At 36.1% G+C, this 23678-nt stretch overlaps 2 protein-coding genes across 2 annotated transcripts; both read left to right on the top strand.

Annotated features, from left to right (window-relative positions):
* The first annotated feature begins 1186 nt into the window (after positions 1-1186).
* Positions 1187-3237, top strand: LOC103431010 (probable 2' cyclic ADP-D-ribose synthase BdTIR). The gene is made up of 2 exons (XM_008369160.4): positions 1187-1747; positions 2846-3237. Exons 1-2 carry the CDS (start codon positions 1260-1262, stop codon positions 2955-2957), a joined length of 600 nt encoding a protein of 199 aa, XP_008367382.1. The 5' UTR covers positions 1187-1259; the 3' UTR covers positions 2958-3237.
* Positions 3238-6736: 3499 nt separating this feature from the next.
* Positions 6737-9826, top strand: LOC103430340 (peroxidase 47). Its single transcript, XM_008368478.4, has 4 exons — positions 6737-7097; positions 8345-8533; positions 8824-8986; positions 9222-9826. Exons 1-4 carry the CDS (start codon positions 6885-6887, stop codon positions 9602-9604), a joined length of 948 nt encoding a protein of 315 aa, XP_008366700.1. The 5' UTR covers positions 6737-6884; the 3' UTR covers positions 9605-9826.
* Positions 9827-23678: the final 13852 nt, after the last annotated feature.

The raw sequence follows: 23678 nt of genomic DNA, 5'->3' as shown, positions 1-23678 counted from the left end.
GTAGGTAAAAGATAAAATCAAAAGCATGATCCAATTCCTAAGTTTATGCAATATTTTGTTGTTGGTATACAATATTTTGCAATTGAAAACGAACATTTCAAATAGTAGGTAGGTAAATTAATATGGTCTAATTATATAAATACATAAACACACACACACACACACACACACACACACACACACGCACATATATATATATACACACATTTTGAATCAAATAACATTTTTGTACATGGTAGGTAAATTACTTTTTTATGTATTATTACATATATTAGGTTTTTTTTTTTTTGTAAATATATATATATATATATATGAATTTTTTAACATTAATGTCTTATTTTTCTTTTTGCAAAATCATTAACTCTCTCCTTACAATCTGCATAGAATTAATTGTGCACATCAAATATGCAATAGGGGTATTTTAGGCATCTAAAAAAATATAAAATGTGTAAAGTAATATGTAATTAATGAATTCAATTAGGTGGATCCTAGTTTTAGTAAAAAAATTATATCGGGTTTTAAATATTAAAAAAATTGAATTTGAGGGGTTAAAGTCATATTTTCAATTTAGATTATGAGAAATTTTGTAGAATAGTCTAAACAAGTTATTATCGCTGTAATGAATTAATAACTTATTAGCATTTAAATATATGTGCGTAGGAGGAGACCTTATTATAATTTGCGACCAAGTATATCGTTCAAACAGTCAAAGAAACCCTTTCATGGTTTGTAAAACTTTCAATAAAGCAATATGTTAGTTTGTTCCCTGTATGGTAATATTAATATGAATTGAAGTATAAAAACAAGAATTTACTTTGAATTTCTGCAGACTTCAAACAAGAAAGAACTGACAATGAAATTCGCTGAATAAGTTTCCCACGTGCATTTTATATTATGTTTGGACCTCAACATTAATTTGGTGGAAAAAAGAGAACATTAACTTTTAAATTTGTCCAGGAGCTGTCCCAATGCATGTTATATGTGTATTACAGTGAAGGCAGCTTCACACAGAGAGGGACCTTCAACGTGTTTGAAGGGTTTTCATTAGTTTATTTCCAAAATTCAACTGGGATGGTCAAATTTTGAACAGGAACACATTCCATTCAAAGAAATAACTTGGAAAATAGAGGCTTCAAGGCTCTATTTAAAGCCGTGCAAATCAAAGCACATCTGGCATGCACCAAAAGTCTCATTATTCAACAGACAATTAATTAAAGAACAAGGCAGAAAAACAAAACTAGGGTTCCATACAAAAAACCATGCATCGTTCAGCAGCCATTAGCTTGAAACACAATCTTTTCAGCTACCAAAAGCAAACCCAATTGGCCGAACAGGCTACGAAATCTTGCGATGTGTTTCTTAACCATAGAGGAATCGACACGAAGAGAACAATCGTCTCTTTGCTTTACGACCATCTTTCTCTACTCAACTTGCGCCCTTTCTTAGATAACAGGACCATGAGACCTGGAGATAAACTGTTTGATAAAATTGATGGCGCAATAAGGGGTTGTAAGGTTGGTGTTGCTGTGTTTTCGCCTAATTATTGTGACTCCTACTTTTGCCTTCATGAACTGGCCCTAATCATGGAGTCCAATAAGAAGGTCATTCCTATATTCTGTGACATTAAGCCCTCTCAGCTTTGTGTCGTGGACAATGGGCAATGTCCGCCGGAGAAGCTACAAAGTTTTAGGTTGGCTCTTGAAGAGGCTAGGAACACCGTAGGGTTGACATACAGCTCGTCAAAAGGGTAAGATCGATGAATCTATATTCTTTTTTCATTTTTTGTCAATCTATGTTCTTTCTTTCCTTTTAGGTTTATATAGAGCAGCAATACTTATAATATTTTGAAAAAAATTAATTAATTTGTGCCGTATAGGTCCATATAACCATTTTGCTTTTAGTTTTTAGTTTTTTTTTTTCATCAAAACAAAAAACTCGTTTGTTTTTTACTTTCAGTTTCAAACAAATAAAAATTGAAAATTGAAAACCAAATATTAAAAATCAAGAAAATTGTTTTCAATTTTTGAATTTTCATTTTCATTTTTTCACTGAAGAGCCGTTTGATAACTCGTTTTCAGTTTTTATTTTCACTTTTTTTAATTGAAAACTAAAAACCAATTTGGTACGAATACTTTCAATTTAAAAAAAAAAATGATAAACAAAAAAGTGAAAATTACTTTATTGAATTTTCAATATTTGGCTTTATGTTTTTTGTTTCAATTTTTTTAAAAATTGGACATTGAAAGTAGTTTCCAAATAGGTTTTCAGTTTTCAAAAAAAATAAAAACAATGGTTATTAAACAGCCTTGAAAGTTGTTACCAAACAAGTTTTTTAGCTTTTGTTTTCACTTTTTTTTTAAAAAAAAAGGAAACTCAAAACTCGTTTGGTTACTATTTTTAACTTTTAGATAAAAAATGAAAACTAAAAATAAAAAAGTGAAGCTACTTTATTGAGTTTTCAAATTTTGGCTTTTGTTTTTTAGTTTTTATTCTTTTTTATTTTGAGAATTGAAAACTGAAAATAGTTACCAAATAAGTTTTCAATTTAAAAAAAATGAAAACTAAAACGAAAAACAAAAAAATGAAATGGGTATCAAACAACTCTTAAGTTTTCAAAATTGACTTTTAGGTTTCAGTTTTTATGTTTTTAAAAACTAAAACTGAACTGGTAATCAAACAACTAATCATCTATTGACAACTTACATGTAGATTAGGCCAGCAGCACTGTAATAGGTAGGCCAACGATGTATAGACGAAAAAGTACATCAGGAAATGCTTCAACAGTCGATCACTTTTGATTTTCTTACTAGCTTTCCTTACTTGCGGTTTCTTTTGGGTTTTATAGGAACATGGCAGATGTTGTAACAACTGCTGCAGATATTGTAATCAACAGCCTGATAGAGATTGAGAACGAAAAGCGTTCCATGCAGCGTCCCAAAACTCCATACCGTTTATAATTACGACTCACGCTACTTAGTGAAGTTATCATCAGAACATGAACTGATGATCCTTGATTACTTTAGTTAATTCATATTGCAATAAAGTTAATATGGTATACAAAGATTTTAATTATTATTTCCACATTGTTTAATTCTTTATTTCTTGGTAACAGACACCAAAAGCTGAAGCTAAGCGCTTGCTAATTGACATGTAATTGTACTTCGCATTCTTTTTAGTTGTATACTTGTATGTATTACAAATTTTTCAATTAGAAATAAATGCCCGTGACACAATCAATCTTTGTTCATGAATTTCTGAATATTTGTTTAGCAGTTTAATTCTTTGATCGGTGCGTATATTGTAGTAATTACTTATACATAAGGTAAGAAGGGTACAGTTGGATGTGGATGAATTTATCGAGTTATGTTAAAGGCAGATAGGAATTCAAAAAAGGGGCATATATACCAACTACCAAGCCGGCCTACGAATTTATCGAGTTATGTTAGCAGAAAAAGGGGCATATATACCAACTACCAAGCCGGCCTATGAAGTTGACTTTATATTAACTAGGAGACTTCTGGCACCAGATGGCATATGCCAATATTAATACCATTCATGTAATTCTACCTCTAGCTATACTTATTACCTTGATTGGCCCTTGCAAAAATTCGATGGGAAGAATACATCCATGAAAAAAATCCTAAGAATTGGAAAAGGTATGCAATTAGAAGCGACCATCCTGGTTGAAATAGTCCTCGTTTAGGGTGTTGGTTTCTACTTATGCATTCTTGGTTCGAAACTCTCTCCTTTCTAAATATTAATGTTGCAGTTTCGAATTCTCCCCCTTTCCTTATTAATTAATAATATTTATTTTTAAAGTGACTTAGACAATGGCTTTTTTCTTTTCTAAAGCATAAGAATAGTAAAGTTACATCTTAATTCAGTATATGGATGATATATGATTGTTACAGACAATGATTTTAAGTGATTTTTCATTTTCAAAGTATGTATTAGAGTTTTTTATGTGAGACATGAATGTTTGCTGCAAATGTGTTCATACACCTATTATACAAAATCACAAGCTAAGCGAACAAAGTCTGGACTATGTTCAACACGTATTTGTCTCGAGTATTGCTTTTAATCTTGGCGCCATGTGATGGCTCGAGAGAAAGAGAAAATAGCCGTGCCAGTTGGAGTCTGCCAACATATAGTGTTTGCATTTGAATGTGTGTGAAAGTTGCGCGTATACCCAACAATAGTGCTCCGAGTGAGATGCTGACTCGGTTAAGTTTGTACGTATCTTGAGTGAACAAGGACTTAAAATTCAGTGTAACTTTGTGTATGCTTTCCTAAAAAGTAAATGAAAGCGAAATAGAAACTAAAGCGAAAAACACAAAGTAATATATCATGTTGAAGTCGAGATTATAGACGTTTTCAAAAGTAAAATTAGGTTGATGGGTCGAGCTACATGACTTGAAATGTAAATTGACTGGACATGTAAAGAAGGCATTAAGACTAGCAGGATTTAGGCCATGAAGGACAAGCTAATGCTACATGAGTCCACTGAGATCACTGGTATCAGATTGGACTTAGTAAAAAACACATGCCTATGAGAGAATTAAGGCGGTTGGAATGACATGTCAACCAAATCATACCACGGGGTGACAGAACTGAAAATTTTAGATCTCAGGGATCTTAGGCTGTGTTTGTTTAGAAACAAGACTTTAAGATTGTAGCTGAAGAGCTAAAGGGTTTTGTTGAAAAGTAATTGAGTTTGTGCTGAAAAGCAGTTGGGTTGATTAAAGAATCACTCAAGGTTTTGTACATCATAGAGATTGAATTTGAAGAAGGTCTTGAGCTTGAAGGTATCTGACAATAAGGAAAGAGCAACCTCGATCATATCATTAAGCTGGAGTAGTGGTAGATCGGTCATTTGGCATTAATAAAAACTATAATTCCTAGTTAAGTGGCCTTTAGCTATGTCTTGTGGCGGTTCCCAGGATCACAGTGGTGATGTCAGTGTGTCCGATGACACGTACATCGTCATTTAAAAAGGCGAGATATTCTCGAGTCTTGTCGTCTTTGTGGCAGATGCGCCTCGATAAAAATCATGTTCGAACCCTTGGATGGGTTGATGGAGTGTGGTGGTCATCTGAGCCCTGTAGTAGGATTTCAATTGGGTTTCGAAGTTGGTAGGCCGGAGTTGTGCGAATTTTGCGTAAATAACAATAGTTTGTCCCCATAACAGATCTTATTTTTATTATTGCTCAAACACCAATAGAAAGCTATACCTAAAAATTTTTGGAACTTATTTATTGCTTACTTGACCATATATTAACTATATTTTAATTGTAGTAAGTCACAAACTGAAGATCATATATGATTGTTGTAATTCATATTTTGTACTATGAGTAATGAGCCACTTGAACTTTGCTCACTATGAACTTTTCTCTTGGAAAGAGATTAATGTTCACTAAGCATTATAATCTTGATGAGGAAGGGTATAACTGAGGATGACTAGGCTGGATTTATTACTGACAGAAAGCCTACATGTGGATACTTAACATTTGTTTGGAGGCAACCTGGCTTCTTGGTAGATCAGTTTTCCATTTGTAAATATCCTCAAGTGTCCAACACATATCACTTCCTTGAAGTAAAAGCATGTCCCCATCTCCACACATGTACGTATAGAATATGATACCACAACCAAATGAAATTAAACATATGTATGACACTGATGTTATCCTGCTGACCTGCACGCATAAATTGATATCTTCTTTGGCCAAATAAGTCTCCCCCCCACTTCTCGCAAAAAGATATGGACACTGAGAGTAGGTAGGCTCCTTTGCAATGGAGGCCAGCTGAGCAACATATATATATATATATATATGCCTCTACATGTTTTTCTGGTCGTGGTATAAATAGTGCATACACTTCACTATCCCCACTTTCGTTTTGTCATTTGACTTCCGTGCCCACCACTCAGTTATAATAATCCAATTATATCCATGCAAAACTTCAACGCAACTCTTATGATTAATCTAATATGTTATTAGATATCATTATTAATTAATCGCATTTCAATTTGTTGTGTGATCGATATCTTAATCGTCTTTCGATTTCACTGTGGAAACTACTTGCATGCATCATTTGGCTCCAATATGGTTTAGTGCCCCATGGTGCATTATTCACGTGTCGAACTATTTCCAATTAGCATCCATTAATTATATTAATTTTTTTTGTATTGTATTGACCATTAGGTGCACAATTGATCATAAACCACTGTCTATCTTCAACTTTCTTTTTCATCTAATTAAGATTGGGGTGGTAACTTTGCAAATATAAGTTAAATTAAAGGAAAACTAATGAAAATAGCTTGAAAACTTTGAGTTTTAACGACAATGACAAAATAAAGGGTAAAGTGAATAGTACTAGGATTGACTTTTTAGTGTAAAAATGTGGTTTTTCGTTAAAGTAAACAATATCGGGAGCTTTTCGTTAAAGTTCCTAGCAGAGTGCTTATTTCTTTACACCTGACTTCATATACCTCCTTATAAATTAGAATTTAAGTAGTGCTACACTTATCATTGATTTATACTATTATTTGTACCATTTTTTCTAAAAGAGGTAAAGCCTACCAAGACATGTCGATCTTATTTTCATTAAAAAGATGATACAAATAGTGGTATAAATAGATAGTGATAATGACATTTTTGATAATTTAATTAAAATTGATGATAAACCATTGTCGTCTATAACTTTTCTTTTTCCTTCAAGTTTGGGCCGGCAACTTTTGTTTAATCATTATAAAAGCACTTTACCTCCACTCTTTATTCTAACAATTACTCCTCTTTTCTTGAGCATTCTATTATAATCTTGCTAGTTAGTACTACTACCTCTCACTACTATTTGAATTCAAGATCTTCCCTCTAGAATCATCGAAGATGGTTATTGCTAAGCTGTTTGTAGTGTTTCTACTAATGCAAATGATTAGTGGCTTCCCATTTCGAGCAAATGGTTTGAGTATGGGCTATTACATTATGAGCTGCCCGATGGCTGAACTTATTGTCAGAAATACAGTCACCAGAGCCTTGCAAGCCGATCCAACTTTAGCAGCAGGTCTTATCAGAATGCACTTCCATGACTGCTTCATAGAGGTGCTCTCTCTCTCTCTCTCTCTCTCTCTCTCTATACACACAACACAAATACCTCCTTTCTCATTATTTAAAATTTTTTGAGATAGTTTTTTCATTAGAGGTAGGCACAACAATAGGCTTGGTGTTAAGACCAATACTTGGTTACTCAAAGATGAGTAGGAACTTATACTCAAAATTCCTAGTGTTTTAATCACAAAGCTTTGTGTTTATGATCATAACTGTTCATATTATGAATCACATTGTAAAGATCATTTCTGCAAAAAATAAATAAAAACTAAGGTCGTTTAATCAATCTATTGTAGCAAATACGTAGACGGTTTGTAATGTTTTTACCAATATCGTTCATTTGTTTTTAAATAGTTTGATGACCAAACGACCTTAGTTTTAATTGATTTTTTGCAGAGGCGATTTTTATAAGTTGATTTATAATATAAATGGTACTGATTATAAACACGAAATTCTATAAATTGACAACGAACAATTTTGAAAAAATTTTGAGTAGGAGTTCCTACTTATTTTTGAGTAGCCAAGTATTGTTCAGCAATTAAATATGTTTGCATGGTATTTGCATCGTATAAAAATAATGCATACATATATGTACTTGCTTTCATGTTTGTGTTTTCAGTTGCTTTTACCAAATATTTTCAAAGGAAAACTAATGAAAATGGTTTGAAAATTTTGAGTTTTAACGATAAGGACAAAATAAAGGGTAAGGTGAATAGTACTAAGATTGACTTTTTAGTGTAAAAATATGGTTTTTCGTTAAAATGAACAACACTGGAAGCTTTTCGTTAAAGTTCCTATTTTCAAATATGTCCTTCCATTTAGTATCTTAAGATGTTTAACACGATTTTGTTTTGAGTTTGTGGTTTTTTGTTAGAGATACTGGGAAATATATTAAAGAAAATGGATAAGATGAAATTCACATGAAATGTAGCTAATACATTTTCCTTTTACTTTTAGTTAAAATTAGAAAACAAAATGATTATAAAAAAGGCCCTCATTTTTTTTTTGTAATAAGTGCGATGTGTTACATATCTTCACTCCTTCCCTTGTCATTCACATATTATCACTTTCCAATCGGCATATCATCACACGTTACACACCCACCCAAATAAAAAAAATAAAAAATTTCTTCCCTTGTGTATGGTCAAGTATTCAAGTTAAAGAAATTTTGTTATGGATTCGATCACTACATATATTCAATTATTAATTAAAATAGAATTTTGTAACTATTGGATAATTAGGGATGTGATGCGTCAATTCTCCTGGATTCAACAAAAGATAACAAGGCTGAGAAGGACTCCCCAGCAAATTTGAGCTTGCGTGGCTATGAGGTTATAGATGATGCAAAAGAGGAACTTGAAGAACAATGCCCTGGTGTTGTCTCTTGCGCCGACATAGTTGCAATGGCTTCTACTTATGCAGTTTATGCGGTAAGTTCGAGAAATTATTTTTGCACGTTTATTTCCTTTTTTACACACTGTTATTATAATGTTTCTTGATTCTCTTTGGATTTATTCAATTCAAATACTAAAAGAAAAGTGTATAGAGAGAAAAATGATGTGTGGAAGTCACCTCTCTCATTCATCAATTGCCCTATGTTATTCATGCATACTCGAAAATTAAATTTTTGGTTCATTCTTTATTATTATTTTATTATTAATTTGTCTTTTGAGAAATGATTCAACTTAAGTTTTGTTTTAATGGGACATTATAACAACAGTCTGGGGGTCCGGTATATGACATACCCAAAGGAAGAAAGGATGGAAGTAGGTCTAAAATAGAAGACACAAGAAATCTGCCTCCACCCACCTTGAATGCCTCTGAGCTCATCACAATGTTTGGGCAACATGGATTTACTGAGCAAGAAATGGTTGCTTTATCTGGTACACATATCTGCTCCAATTTACAATCTACAAATTTCGGTATTATTTTCTTGATATGTTCTACTGTTATTCTGTCAATTAGTGCCCTTATTTTTTATTTTTTGGATTATTTAAAATGTTACTTTTTCAAATAATGTCCTTCAACTCCTACCCAATTGACGGTCGGATTGTCATATTAGAGAACATTTTAAGTTTAATGCTTGCATGCTTACATTGATATTTTTGTACTTTGTAGGTGCTCACACACTAGGAGTAGCCAGGTGCTCCTCATTCAAAAACCGATTGAGTGGTACTGTGGATCCAAATTTAGATTCAGGCTTTGCAAAGCAACTGGCCAAAACATGCAGCGCAGGCGATAACGCGGAGCAACCCTTCGATGCAACGAGAAACATTTTTGATAATGTCTACTTCAACGGACTGCAAAGGAAGGCTGGAGTCCTGAGTTCTGATCAAACCCTATTTGCCAGTGCGAGAACTAGAAACATTGTAAACGGTTATGCCTTCAACCAAGCTATGTTCTTCTTAGATTTTCAACAGGCGATGGTGAAAATGAGCACCCTCGATGTCAAGGAAGGTTCGAAAGGAGAAGTAAGAAAAGACTGCCGCAAAATCAACTAAGGAGGAGACGAGAGGACTTTTGTGTGGGGAGACTTGAGCATTCATCTCTTGTTCATTGTGGATTATTGATGGGCAAAACAATATCTATCATTATTTAGTAGATAAGTTACATAATATGTAGATAAATTACATAACATTATATGGTCCTTTGAGCTTGTAACTTGTATGGTTTCTTTGTAGAATTTGTACTTATATAGTTATATAGATTGCATTTAGCGTAAAGGCGAAAGTACTAATTACAAAACTCAATCATTTAGCGTAAAGGCGAAAGTACTAATTACAAAACTCAATCATCAACTAAGTGACACAAAACAAGATGTGAACAAGTAATTTCTTGGTGTGACCATGATAAAACGTGTGTGTATATATATATTGGTACCATCTTCACTCTATAAAAAGTCAGTCGCCTGACGGACGATATACAACGCTTTCCACAATAAAAGCATGCAGCTATTGGGTGGTGGTGCCGGAAACTACGTACAAGCACAATCTCCTTCTGATACGCTAGTGTATTTTTATTCGTTTTAGGATTGGTTATTCTGCTAAGGTTACAGATTGCTTTTTTTTTTTGTTATTAGTGTTTTTCTCTATAATTAATTATATGTTGTAAACTAGAAAGTTTAAGTGTGATTGTGTAAATCCTAGATTAGATTTTATTCTAGTTATTCATTCCTCTATGGACTTGTATTCTTTAGGGATGAAGGATTTCTTCTCCCTCTTATTACTATAAATAAAGGCACTACGTAGGGGGGGAATAACACACACATTCCTCTACACAATTCTACAAACACATATCTCTCTTCTCTCTTTGCCGCCGGCCCCCTTCCCCTTGTCAGATAAAATAGGCCACAACACATTATTAGCACACTCCTACCGTTGCGCTTAGGAATTTGACGTGGAAGCTTTCTGCATCAAACCAGTTCATCCATATCATCACGCAATCAGGTTCTTCCATAACAACAGTTTTATCTCAATATTTTTGCAACTGTGATAGCATGAACTTTCACCATAATGCATGACCCAACTTTATGTTTTTCGAATTTTAGATTCTACATAAATTGTGTATGCATTATATTCATAATTGTTAAACTATGTGAATTTGATATTGCCATGAATTGCATCAAATATATGTTCATTCATTCAAATTATATATGCTTTGAATTAATTGAAAAAAGGAAAAGAAAAGAAAAGAAAAAACAGAAATCGGAACACACTAGGGTTCTTCAAACCCATGACCTTGAGCTGCAACTCGAGCCACTTGCCCAGGCCTGCAACCTGTATGGCCGATCTGCGCCGATCCACGAGACCATATGCCGGAGCCATGGGCTTCTGGTTTGAAACCCAGAACACACCCGACATCATCCATGGCGTCACATTCCCTCGCAGATGGGCCTATAACCCAATCCTAATCTTGGGTCCTCGTCTTGACGACCTGCAGATCATCTTCCCCCTCCCCGACGATTTTTTGGCTGAGATTCGTTTTGAATCTCATCAAATTTTCTTCGAAATTTTGATTAATTTTCCTAGGGTTTCTAACACAAACTTTGAGAGTCTCCACTCTCCGTTTACTTTTATGGGTTGCCGTCGAACCCACAGTTTTTTGCCGTGATTATTGCACCTAGACACGACTGTTTGAAGCGGTGGCGCCGATCGTCTTCTCCGACGAAGTTCACCCAGTGCATGTTGGGGTGTTTAGTTCAAAACCTAAGCCTACGTGGGCTTGGCCCGTTCTTGGTGAGCACCAGCCCGTTGGGCTTTAGAGCTCTCCTCGGCCTAAAACACCAGCCTTCCTAGGCCACGGTGTTCCTCTGTCTCGCACCACAGAGGATCACAGCCCGTGTGGTTATTATGGCTGCCATGTACCGCAACGCACATGATTGCGTCCCCTATGGGTACATGTGTTTGTGAAGCATCAGATCAGAGATCGTATGGGCCTTTGTTTTTGGGCTTGCACTTACAGCCCGTTTTCTGTGAAGCTAGGCCTATGCCTACCCCAACCCAATTTAAGGCTTGGACCTCACGACACTAGATTTACTCAGCCCACCTGAGGGCTTTGGTCCAAGTTTTTTGGGCCCCAAGTTTAATTGCCTAATTATTTTAGGCCCAATGGTTTCACCCACACTTTAAATTTGGCCTGAAGTCTAAATAATTAATTCAATTATAATTATAGATCTAAAGTTCTATTTGCATATTTTCTTATTGCATATTTCTGTATATATATTTGTGTTTGTCTGCAGGAACAAATGAACCTGAAGTTCATAATTATTTCAAAACTTGAAGTTTCTATAAACATGCCTTGTTTGAAAACCTGAAGTTTTCCTTAAAAATATCACCGATGAAAACCCGAAGCTTTTTCATGCGAATTTTAACCAATACATGTCTATTAGAACCTAAATGTTCTACTCCTATGTGAATGGATTGATTTCTTTCTCCATTACACTAATCACATCTTGTCCTTTATTTTGTGATAGGAACATGTCGAATTTGAACAAACTCGACTTCACCGCTTTGGAGGTCTCTAGAAGGAACTACATTAAGTGGGTCCAAGATGTGAAGCCACCTCACTGCAAAGAATTTGCGTCCCGTCATTGAAGATTAGATGAACAACCCGGTTGGCGAAACTGAGAAAGCCACTGCCATGATCTTCATCTGAAGACATAATTATGACGCATTGCAAACCGAGTACTTTGCTAAGGAGGATCCACAAACACTATGGGTCGCTTTGGCTGATGGTTTTGATCACCAAAAGGACATCTTCTTGCCTGAAGCAAGACATGACTGGCAGCATTTGCGCTTCTAAGACTTTAAGTCTATGAATGAATATAATTCTGAAGTTTGTCGAATCTGATCACTTCTCAAGTTTTGTAACAAAACTTTGACCGAACAGGATCTCCTGGATAATATCTATTTGACCTTCTTTGCTACTAATATTGTCCTGTAACAACAATATAGAGCTAAGAACTTCACTAAGTTTTCGGATTCGATCTTTGTTTTACTTCTCGCTGAAAAGCAGAATCAGCTGCTGATGAAGAATGATCACGCTAGACTTACTGAGGCGACTGTTGTGCCTAAAACACATTATAGCACGAACCAACGCCTGAAACGCCAAAAGAGGCATGGTAGGGGCAGCCAGAAGCCACCTCGACAAGGTCAACCGAGCCAAGGCCCATCTAAGGGAGGAAACAAAGCCCAAAAACGCCCCAACTTCGCTCTTAAGGTCCTAAACTTTAAGAATAAGGGCTAAGCACCTGAAACCATGGATGCGGATATGTGCTATCGTTATGGTTCCAAAGACCACTGGTCCCGTATTTGCCGAGCTCCCTAGAAGGTTGTAGCTAAATATCATTCTCGTCGTAAGAAATTTGAATCAAACTTTGTGCAAGTGGACGAACAGGAGAATGCCAAGATGGAGGTTTCTGACTTTCAAGAGGCCGTTACCTCTATGGAAGATTAGAATCTTAGACATAACTATTTTTCTAGTTGAAATTTAGACATTGGGGCCGAATTCCACCTAGGGGCCGAATCCTTCTTGTGTTTTTGTTTAATTTTGAACAATTTCCCTTTATATTTGGATTATTTGTTGGTGATTTATTTTTTGGATATTAAGTTTTTAATTAATTTCCATCCTTGAATAGTTAAAATTATTTTGAATGGATATTTGTTTTTAGAACTTTTATGCATGTGACCGATTCAAATTAATTTTTCACTCTAGGTATGACTAGTGAGAAAGTTAGTTGTCTGGCAGATAGTGCAACAACGCATACCATTTTGCATGAACACATCTATTTCACTAACTTCATACCTAAGAATGTACCTCTGATAACCCTATCAGGCCCATCCAACCTGATTGAAGGATACAGTAAGACACATATAATGTTGTCCAATGGTACAATTTTGACCATTGATAAGGCACTTTACTCTCCGCGTTCCGGAAGAACGTTGTTAAGTTTCAAGGACATTAAGGCCTCGTTTGGCACACTGTATAAAACATCAGATAGTACTAATAATACGAAATACGGTGTTTGGTGTCCGTTTGTATTAAATAACCACCAGATTAAATAATCCGGGCCCACTAACTTTATTAGGTATACACCTGCTTGCTTGTACCATCCAAAACCATGGTACAATTTAGTCGGGTTCTCTTCTTCCGCTCCAAACACTCTTTCATTCATCTCCAGACACACGGTCCTCTCTAGACGGTCTCTCTGCTTTGTTCTCTCCAGATGAGGCCCCCTGCATACCACGGGACTACCTAAGAACTTGCTTTGTCCTCCTCGCTTCGCTCCCTGCTCCATCATCTCTCACGTCATTTTCCTTCCTCCTTGCCCTGAACCAAAAACCATAAACTAACAAGACCTCAAATTTGAGTCTCAATCGGAGAATCCATGAGCTGCGTTGTCTAATTCACCTCCGACTCGGATTAAACAAGGTCATCAATCGCGCCTCCGTCCTCCTGGACCTTAATTTTCGATGGCACGGGTTTTGGGCTTCGTCCTCCTTGACCTTATTGACTTGCTTCATCTCCTTGACCTTTATTTCTCAATACTATGTTCTGGGTTCTTCTAATCCATCTGATTACAAACTTGAAGCCCTTAAAATGCATTCCTTGTTATTGTACATGCAATGACTCTTAGCAAATTAGTAGCATCTGCGGATGCTCAGAATCCCTTTTTTTTTGTGGGAGCATCTCAGCCATGCGACCAGGCCCATCTCAGTAGAAGCTCAGTAAAATCCCTCTTCCCTTTTCTTATCCAGTTCAGTACCAAACATAGTATACATAATATGGTCCTTAGTCTGATACTACACCAAACGCCCGACTAATTTAGTCAGTACTATCCAATGGCTATTTATCCTATTCGACAGAAATAGTCAGTAGAATCCGAGTTGCCAAACAAGGCTTAAAGATAATAATTACCACACTAAAACCTATGTAGAAAACGAAGTTGAATTTTTATGCATAACTTCCTACGAATATGGCCAGAAGCGTATCTAGAAAAGATGTAGCGTATCCTGAATGGTCTATATATTACGACCATACGCCCCATAGAGAACCATTATGTGGTTGGCCTTACCTTTGGGGCTGCGCATAAAATTACACTTTGGCATGATCGTTTGGGACACTTTGGACAAATAAGGATGCGCCGTATCCTAAAATCATCACACGAGCATCCCCTAACCCGAAGTTTAGGATCAATTCAAGGAATCGCATGTCAAACATGTTCAATGGGAAAGCTTATTACTAAGCCTTCTTAAACAAGATTCGTTCGAATCCTCCTATTTTACTACTAAGGATTCAGGGGGACATTTGTGGACCGATTCACCCTTTATACGAAACATTTAGATATTTTATGATTTTGGTTAATGCCTTAACACGTTGGTCACACGTATGCTTGTTGTCCACAAGAAATGCTGCATTCTCCAAGCTGTTGGCTCAGGTTATAAAGATCAGGGCTCACCACCCTGATTATCTGATCAAACTTATTTGATTGGATAATGCTGAAGAATTCACATCTAAAATTTTTGATGACTATTGCATGACGGTTGTGGTTGAAGTTGAACATCACACCCAAAAAGGCCTGCTAGAGGCATTCATTAAGCGCTTATAAATGATTGCTCGATCGTTGGTCATACGTACCAATCTCCCGATCGCTGCTCGGGGCAATGCAATATTGCACATAGCCATGTTGGTCTTCATGAGGCTTGTTGCGACCCAACCATATAGCACCCTTCAATTAGTTATTGGATACAAACCCGACATATCGCATATGCGCGTTTTTGGTTGTACGATCTATGTGCCGATTTCGCCACCTTTACATATAAAACTGGGTCCTCAGCGAAGGATGGGAATCTATGTCGAATATGATTCTTTTTTTATCATTCGTTACTTAGAAGCTTTGACAGGCACTTTGTTTACCGCTCGTTTCGTGGATGGTCATTTCTATGAGACAGTTTTCCAATCGGTAAAGGGAGATAAGAACGTCAACGTTCTTGAAGAACGACGCAAATTATCGTGGACGACTCCCACTTTGTCTCATTTAGATCCCCACACCGTTCTGTCTGAAACTGAAGTGCATCACATATTAGATCTCCAGAGCATAGCTCAGAGCATGCTAGATGCTTTCACCGATATAGTGCGAGTGACAGGATCACATATTCTAGCTGCGAATGTGCTTGCAAAGATGGATGTACCAAATGTACGACATGCTTCCCTCTTAGAGGCCCGGGACGCCATTTTGGCTGATCCACGTACATTAGCGGCTAACTGATCATTTACCCCTACACATAAGCATGATAGACCTCTTGATTCAAATGATTCACATCCTTGGAATAGGAAACCCATGACACAGACACCTAAAGAGCCTACCGTGAATTCGACTATCGCTTACTCATTCTATCCAACTCATGAGGAAATTCTAGATTACGGAAGCATCCTTAAAGAGACGAATCCACCTCCGAGAATCGTGATATTTCGGTTTATTATGCTAGCTTAGATGATGTGTGGTGTAGAAATGAGATGATCATCGACGATTCATTAGCATATGCAGTAGCTACTAAGATCATGTTGAGCGATGACATTGAACCCCGTTCCGTTAATGAATGTTGACGTAAAACCTATTGGTCAAACTGGAAACAAGCAATCCAATCAAACTGGAAACAAGCAATCCAAGTCAAACTCGATTCACTTGCAAAACGTAAGGTGTTTGGACCTGTAGCTCATACTCTTCCACATGTGTAGCTTGTTGGCTTCAAATGGGTTTTTGTTCAGATGTGTTATGAGAAGAACGAAATTGTATGTTACAAAGCTCGTCTTGTTGCGCAAGGCTTCTCACAATGCCCTTGGATTGACTATGATGAAACTTATTCACCCGTTATGGTTGTGATTACTTTTCGCTACCTTATTAGTTTGGTAGTTTCTGAAAAATTGAGTATGAAGCTGATGGACTTAGTAACTGCGTATCTCTATGGGGATCTTGATACGAAAATTTACATGAAACATGAAAGTTCCCAAATGACTTACATTGACTAGATCAAATATTTCCAGACCCCAAAACACGCTCTCAATTTGGTTGAAGTGTTTACTCTACGATTTGAAGCAATCCGGAAGAATATGGTATAACCGTCTAAGTGAGTATTTGACTAGTCAGGGATATATGAACAACGAACTATGCCCTTATGTGTTCATTAAGTAGTTACATTCCGGTTTTACGATTGTTGTAGCATATGTCAATGACATGAATCTTATCGGAACTTTTGAAGAGCTCCCGAGAACTGCCGCACACCTGAAGTCGAAATTTGAGATGAAAGATCTAGGAAAGACTCGATACTGTCTTGGTTTTGAGATAAATGATTGTTCAGATGAAATCTTAGTACATCAAACGAACTACACCCAGAAGGTGTTGTGCCACTTTAACTAGGATAAAGCGAAGCCTTCGAGTACTCTTATAGTCATTCGATCGCTAGATGTAAAACGAGATCCCTTTTGTCCGAAAGAGGACGATGAAGAGATTTTGGGGCCTAAAGTTCCTTATCTAAGTACGATAGGCGCTTTATTGTACTTAGCTTAATGCAATAGACCCGACATCTCCTTCGTTGTTAATCTTTTGGCAAGATATAGTAATGCACCAACATGCATACACTGGATTGGTGTTAAAGACATTTTCCGCTACCTTAAGGGGTACAACGGATTTGGGCTTGTTCTATCCATATGGATCCTTGAGTGATGTTGCACCATTCTTATCTCAAGTGGATTCTTGCCTTGTTGGTTATGCCGATATAGGATACTTATCTGATTCGCACAAGGTGCGCTCTTAAGGTCATGTCTTTACCGTTGAAGGCACCACAATCTTTTGGAGGTCAACTAAATAGACCTTAGTTGCCACTTTGTTTAACAATGCTGAAATTCTCACCTTACATAAAGCAACTCGGGAATGCTTTTGGTTGAGAGCATTTGTTGGCCATATTCGAATCTCCTGTGATCTTTACCTCTTCGTTGATGTCCCAACGACGATCTATGAAGACAACACAACATGCATCAAACAGCTCAAGAAGGGTTACATCAAAGAAGACAACACCAAGAACACCAAACACATTGCGCCAAAGTTCTTATTCTTATATCAACAACAAGAGCATCAGAAGATTGAAGTTAAGCAAATCCGTTCACAAGACAATCTGGCCGACCTCTTCACCAAATCACTACCAAAGGGGACGTTTCAGGAGCTTGTTCATGGAATTGGTATGCGTAAACTTTCTAAGTTGTAACATTGCTAGTTCTCTTTGGAATTGTGTCAAACTGAGGGGAGTATCCTGAAGAGTACTTGTTTGATCATAATGTACACTTTTTCCCTAGGATTAGGAGCATTTTTCCCGTTGGGTTTTTGCTACCTAACTAGGTTTTAACAAGGCACCCACCTTGGGTTGATCATATCCCTGATGACATCTCGTAAACGTTTCATTTGACTTTGCATTACTCAACGCATTTTTCCTTAGACTATGAGTTTTGTCCATTCTTAGGTTTTTACCATAGCCATAGGGTTTTCTTTAGTAAGACTTACTTCCTTATGCAAGTTCCTACCCTATTGAGAATAGCGGGTTCCCATAATCAGTGTAGACGAGTCGACTTCCTCAATTTCCACATGATGCCGAATCTACCTTGAGTATTTACAGACTTAAGGGGGAGCGTTGTAAACTTTCTAGTTTAAGTGTGATTGTGTAAATCCTAGATTAGATTTGATTCTAGTTATTTTTTCCTATATAGACTTGTATTCCTTAGGGATGAAGGATTTCTTCTACCTCTTATTACTATAAATAAAGGCACTATGTAGGGGGAATAACACACATATTCCTCTACACAATTCTACAAACATATCTCTCTCTCTCTTTTCTCTTTGCCGCCGGCCCCCTTCCCCTTGTCAGATAAAATAGGCCACAACAATATATTTATAAATAGATAGTTATTAGTTTTTTTATTTGAATATGACTTTATTTCTTGAAATTCAATTTTTTTTAATTAAAACCTGACATAATTTATTTTTGTTACTAAAACCCGATAAGTAGAATCCAAGTAAGCATTTTTTACCTAATTAAGCTTGTGTGACACATTTAATATTTTACCTAAGTAGAATCCATTATTGCATTTTGTATGTTAATATAGGAATTAAATGCAAATATGTTTTATTGCTTGTAACATGTATATTGGCATTTGAATTGTAATTGATGTAGGGATAAACTCGGAAAGTTTTTGTCTCCAAAAACATGTAAAAGCAGTTGCAGAGGTACTCTCATCGTTGACACCAAAAGAAGAGGAAACATATAAAAGAAGTAATCATTGTGCTTGGATTAGATGAGAATTTGCTTAGTGTTGGTCAAATGATGGAGCATTGATATTTTCTATGATTTGGTGGTAAAATGGTTGAAATATTTGATTATAGATCACTGCCAAACTTGGTTACAAAAGTTGAAGTGAAGAACAAAAATTTCTTACTACTCTTGAGGTACTTTGAAGAGATGGCAAGAAAGGCAAATGTGGTTTAGTTTGGAAATCTATGGCACCAAAGATTGGCCATTCAATAAGCAGGGTTTGAAGAATTTGCAAAAATATGCAATAGTTCAAGGTCTGCCTCAAATGAAAGACTGCAGTGAAACTTGTGAATCATGTGTATTTGGAAAACATCATAGATATATACTTGAGGCAAGAAAGGCATGGTGAGCTTCAAAACCACTAGAATTAGTTCAGATTACAACAGTTAGTGGGAACAAATACTTCCTAATTTTCATTGATGACTACTCTAGGATGTGTTGTGTGTATTTCATGATAGTTAAGTCAAAAGTATTCAACATTTTCAAGAAGTTTGAAGCAATGGTGGAGCTGCAAAGTGGACACCAAATTAAGAAGATAAGGTAGTGATAGGGACATTGAATATACCTAAAGTGAAATTCAATACATTTTATGAAGATTTGGGCCTAGAAAAGAAACTCACAATTGCATATTCACCACAACAAAATGATATTGCAGAAAGGAAGAACATGATTATAGTTGAGATGGCTAATTAAGTCTATATCACATGAGAAAAAAAATGCCTTATCTATTTTTGGGAGAAGCTATTAAAACTGCAGTGTATCTCTTGAATAGATGTCCCACTAAAGCTGTGGACAATTTAACTCCATTTGAAGTATACAATGGTTAAAACTATGTCATTAAGCATCTGAGAATTTTTGGCTCAGTGTGCTATGCTCATGTGCTATCGCAATTAAGACACAAGTTGTAGGAATCCAACAAAAAATGTATACTTGTGCGGTATGGAATCAGTGAGAAAGGTGATAGGTTATTCAACATGAAAACACAAAAGATAATTTTTCAAGAGATCTGATCTTTGATGAAGAGGCATTGTGGAATTGGGAGATAAATGCAGAAGAACATGACAAAAATTTCTCTCTAAGTTGAACTGAGTGAGTTGGTAGCTAACAAGAATGGAACAAATGAAAGTGATGAAGATGTGAGAACTAGTACTCCACTTTAAACTCCTTAATCTACAAGATTAAGCCCTTAGATTGAAGAACCACAAAGCTTAAGCCCAAGTTCAACTCTAATGATCAGAATAAGTAGTTTGAACATCTATGCTATTTGCAATTACAATGTGCTTGAAACGAAGACCTTCTAGGAAGCAGAGAAAGACAAAGCATGGTAGAAAGTTATAAAAGAATAGATTTAATAATAAAGAAGAATGAAACTTGGGATTTAGTTGACATACCAAGTGATAAACCAGTGATTGGTGGAAAATAGGTCTATAAGGCCAAGTTGAATTTGGATGGATCTATGTAGAAGAACAAAGCAAGGTTAGAGGCTAAAGGTTACTCACAAAAGCCTAAAATCAACTTTGATGAGACATTTGCACCTGTGACAAAGTTGAGTACCATTAGGACACTAATTGCATTGGTTGCACAAAAAATCTGGAATTTCTATCAATTGAATGTGAAATCAACTTTTCTAAATGGTGTTCTAGAAGATGAAGTGTATGTGAACCAACCACAAGGTTTTGAAGTTGAAAATCCTGAAAGCAAGGTCTACAAACTCAAGAAAGCACTCTATGGCTTGAAACAAGCTTCAAAAGCTTGGTATAGTGAAATTGACTCTCCTTTCACTAAGTGCGACTTCAAGAAGAATCCTAATGGACAACACCCTATACCACGACAAAAAATAGATCAAATACACTCATTTAATCAATCTATGTTGATGATGTGGCACAAGAAACTGTGAGAAAATGGTAAATGAATTCAAGGAAGAAATGATGAAGAAGTATAAGACGACATATTTGGTGCATCTACATTATTTTCTGGGACTTGGAGTTGTGCAAGAATCCACAACATCTTCATTCATCAGAAGAAGTATGCTAAAACATTGTTGGAAAAATTTGGCCCCAATAGGTGTAAACTAGTGAGTACCCCTCTGATTGCAATTGAGAAACTAAAAAATGATAATGGTAGCGAACTAGTTGATTCAAGTCTCCACAGTAAAATGGTATGTGCAATGAACACTTGATTTTGGAATCAGATATGAAAAAGGCCGGTTTGCAATTCTAGTTGGCTTATATGATAGTGACTGAGGAGAAATTGAAGGTAACATGAAGAGCACATCAGCTTATGCATTTAGTTTTGGTTCTAGTACATTCTCTTGGGTCTCAGTCAAGCAACAAAATGTTGCACTGTCCACAAGAAGTTGAGTATTTAAGTGTTATAGAAGCAACATCACAGGCAATCTGGTTAAAGTTTGTTCTCAAGAATTTTGGTGAGCTGCAAGTCGATCCAACACCATTGATGTGTGATTGTACCTCAGCCATAGCAATGACTAAGAATCATGTGTTTCATCAGAAGACAAGACACATTAAAGGAAGTATCACTTCATTAGAGATGCATTGCAGGAGAATATCATTGAGTTACTATATTGCAGAAATGAAACCAATTGGCTACTAAGACACTGCCAAAGGAAAGATTCACCTACCTCAGAGATCAGTTTGGAGTCAAAACCATAAAGAATTTAGAAATGAGTGTTGGAACTTAAATGGTTTATGGATTCCTAAAAGAAGAAGAATCAGCAGCTACAAGAGTCATACGGCTAGTTTTTCTCATTTATAATCTAACAATTAGTATTTTGTTGTTGTCGTTGTGTCGAATAGTTAAGTGACAGATGTAGGGTCTAGATTAAGAGCCTCAATGTAAGGTTGAGATTGTGTTTGTCCAAAAGAGTTGTTAGCATTTTGTTGCTAGTTGTGGTGTCGAATAGTCATTGTTGTTGTTGTAGTGTTGAATAGTTAAGTGATAGATGTAGGGTCTAGATTAAGAGCCTCAATAAAGGCTGAGATTGTGTATGTTCAAAAGAGTTGTTAGCTTTTTGTTGCTAGCTGTTGTTGTTGTGATGATGATGGTGATGAATAGTCAAGCGACAAATGTAGGGTCTAGATTAAAAGCCTCAATGTAAGGCTGAGATTGTGTTTGTCCAAAAGAGTTAATAGCTTTTTGGTTTTTGTTTTTTTGTTTTTGTTTTTTTTGTTTTTTTTTCTTGTCGAAAGTTAATAGTTTTTTTTGTTGGGAGCCGCTGCAATGTACAGCCTGTTAGTTGTCATTTCTCTGAAATTCTCTCTGTGATAATTCTTCATTTCGTTTGCATATCCTTCCTCACAAATCAATCAAACATACAAACCATATAAAACACTATCAAAGCTAGAGAGTTGTTGTTGGGTTGGAGAGCAAAAGGAAGAACGGCATACCAAATCTTCAATTCAGATGGGCAGCCGAGTTCACGAGAGAGGAAAGAGAAGACGGCCGAATAATAATACACGTCTTTTGGACGATATTGTGGGACCGGTTATATAGTTCGGTGCTATTTAATACGAGAGGCATCAAACGACCGAATTCATATTATTAATTCTATCGTTGGAAGAATACAGGCTCTGAATGTTCGGTAGTCAAAGTGCTATCCTGGTCGACCTCAAAAGAGAATCTAGATGAGACTTATGTACGAGTCAAGGAAGTGGGGATTGATAGTTGATTGGGAATGGGGGTTGGGGTGCGTGGTGGATAGACCGAGTATGGAGAGACAGAGACAGAGAGAGTATCTGCAGTCTTGTTAACTTGCGGCCCGCTCAGATTGCATCGCTGACAAATTCCTCAAATTTTGAGATATTTTAGAAAACTCATGCCAGGCCAACTTTTTAAACACATTTAAGGTGGTTTATGAGCAACTCCAACGGAAATTGATCATATTCAAGGATTAATGACGTCTGCCTATAAAAATAATCCAATTAAGAATACCACTCTTATTAATAACCACTCTATTTGAGGTTGAAATTCAAGAAAAAAAATTGAATTATAGAAAGAAAAAAAACCCAACTATATAAATGTATGGTGTTTGAACTTTGTATGACAATTAAATTAGTTGGAGTTATAGAATGTCTTTCTATAAATTGTGTAAATAACCCAAAAATTAAAGCTAAATGACAAGTCAATAATTCAATTCTCTTATCAAAATACCTAAAGGGAAACCTCTCATGACAACACAATTAATCAATAACAAGTCAAACCAGAAATGGCAATACTGGGATTGGGATTCTGAGCTAGCCATGCGAAGAAGTTCCGTTCTAATCTCATGGGCGCTGAAAACTACTCATGTTAAATAAAACCTCGCAATAAAATTAACTAATTAACAATGCATATATCCATATACTGTACAAGCACAATACATGTCAAAACTACTACGTTGTTCCTTAATTAAATCCAAACATTGCAAAAATTACACCCTCGTGTATATCATGTTATCAATTCATTGGCCAATTCCTCTTCGATACAATATAAGTGAAAAATGTTGAAGAGAATGGGGATTATAGAGCAGCTAAAAGGACATCCCTTATTTATTCACTTGATGAGTTGCTGAAGTCCGCCAGAAGTCCACTTTTTCTGGTGAGCATCAGCGCTTGTTATATCGCCCGACTGTGACTATTGGAAGGATGAAAGAGAGCGCCTACGGGTACGTCTCCTAATTAGCTCGCGTACATGGAACTTCATGACATCCACCATCTCTCCT

This window comes from Malus domestica, chromosome 03 (genome assembly GCF_042453785.1).
Source record: "Malus domestica chromosome 03, GDT2T_hap1".
NCBI classification, from domain to species: domain Eukaryota; kingdom Viridiplantae; phylum Streptophyta; class Magnoliopsida; order Rosales; family Rosaceae; genus Malus; species Malus domestica.
This window is presented reverse-complemented; position numbering and strand designations above follow the sequence as displayed.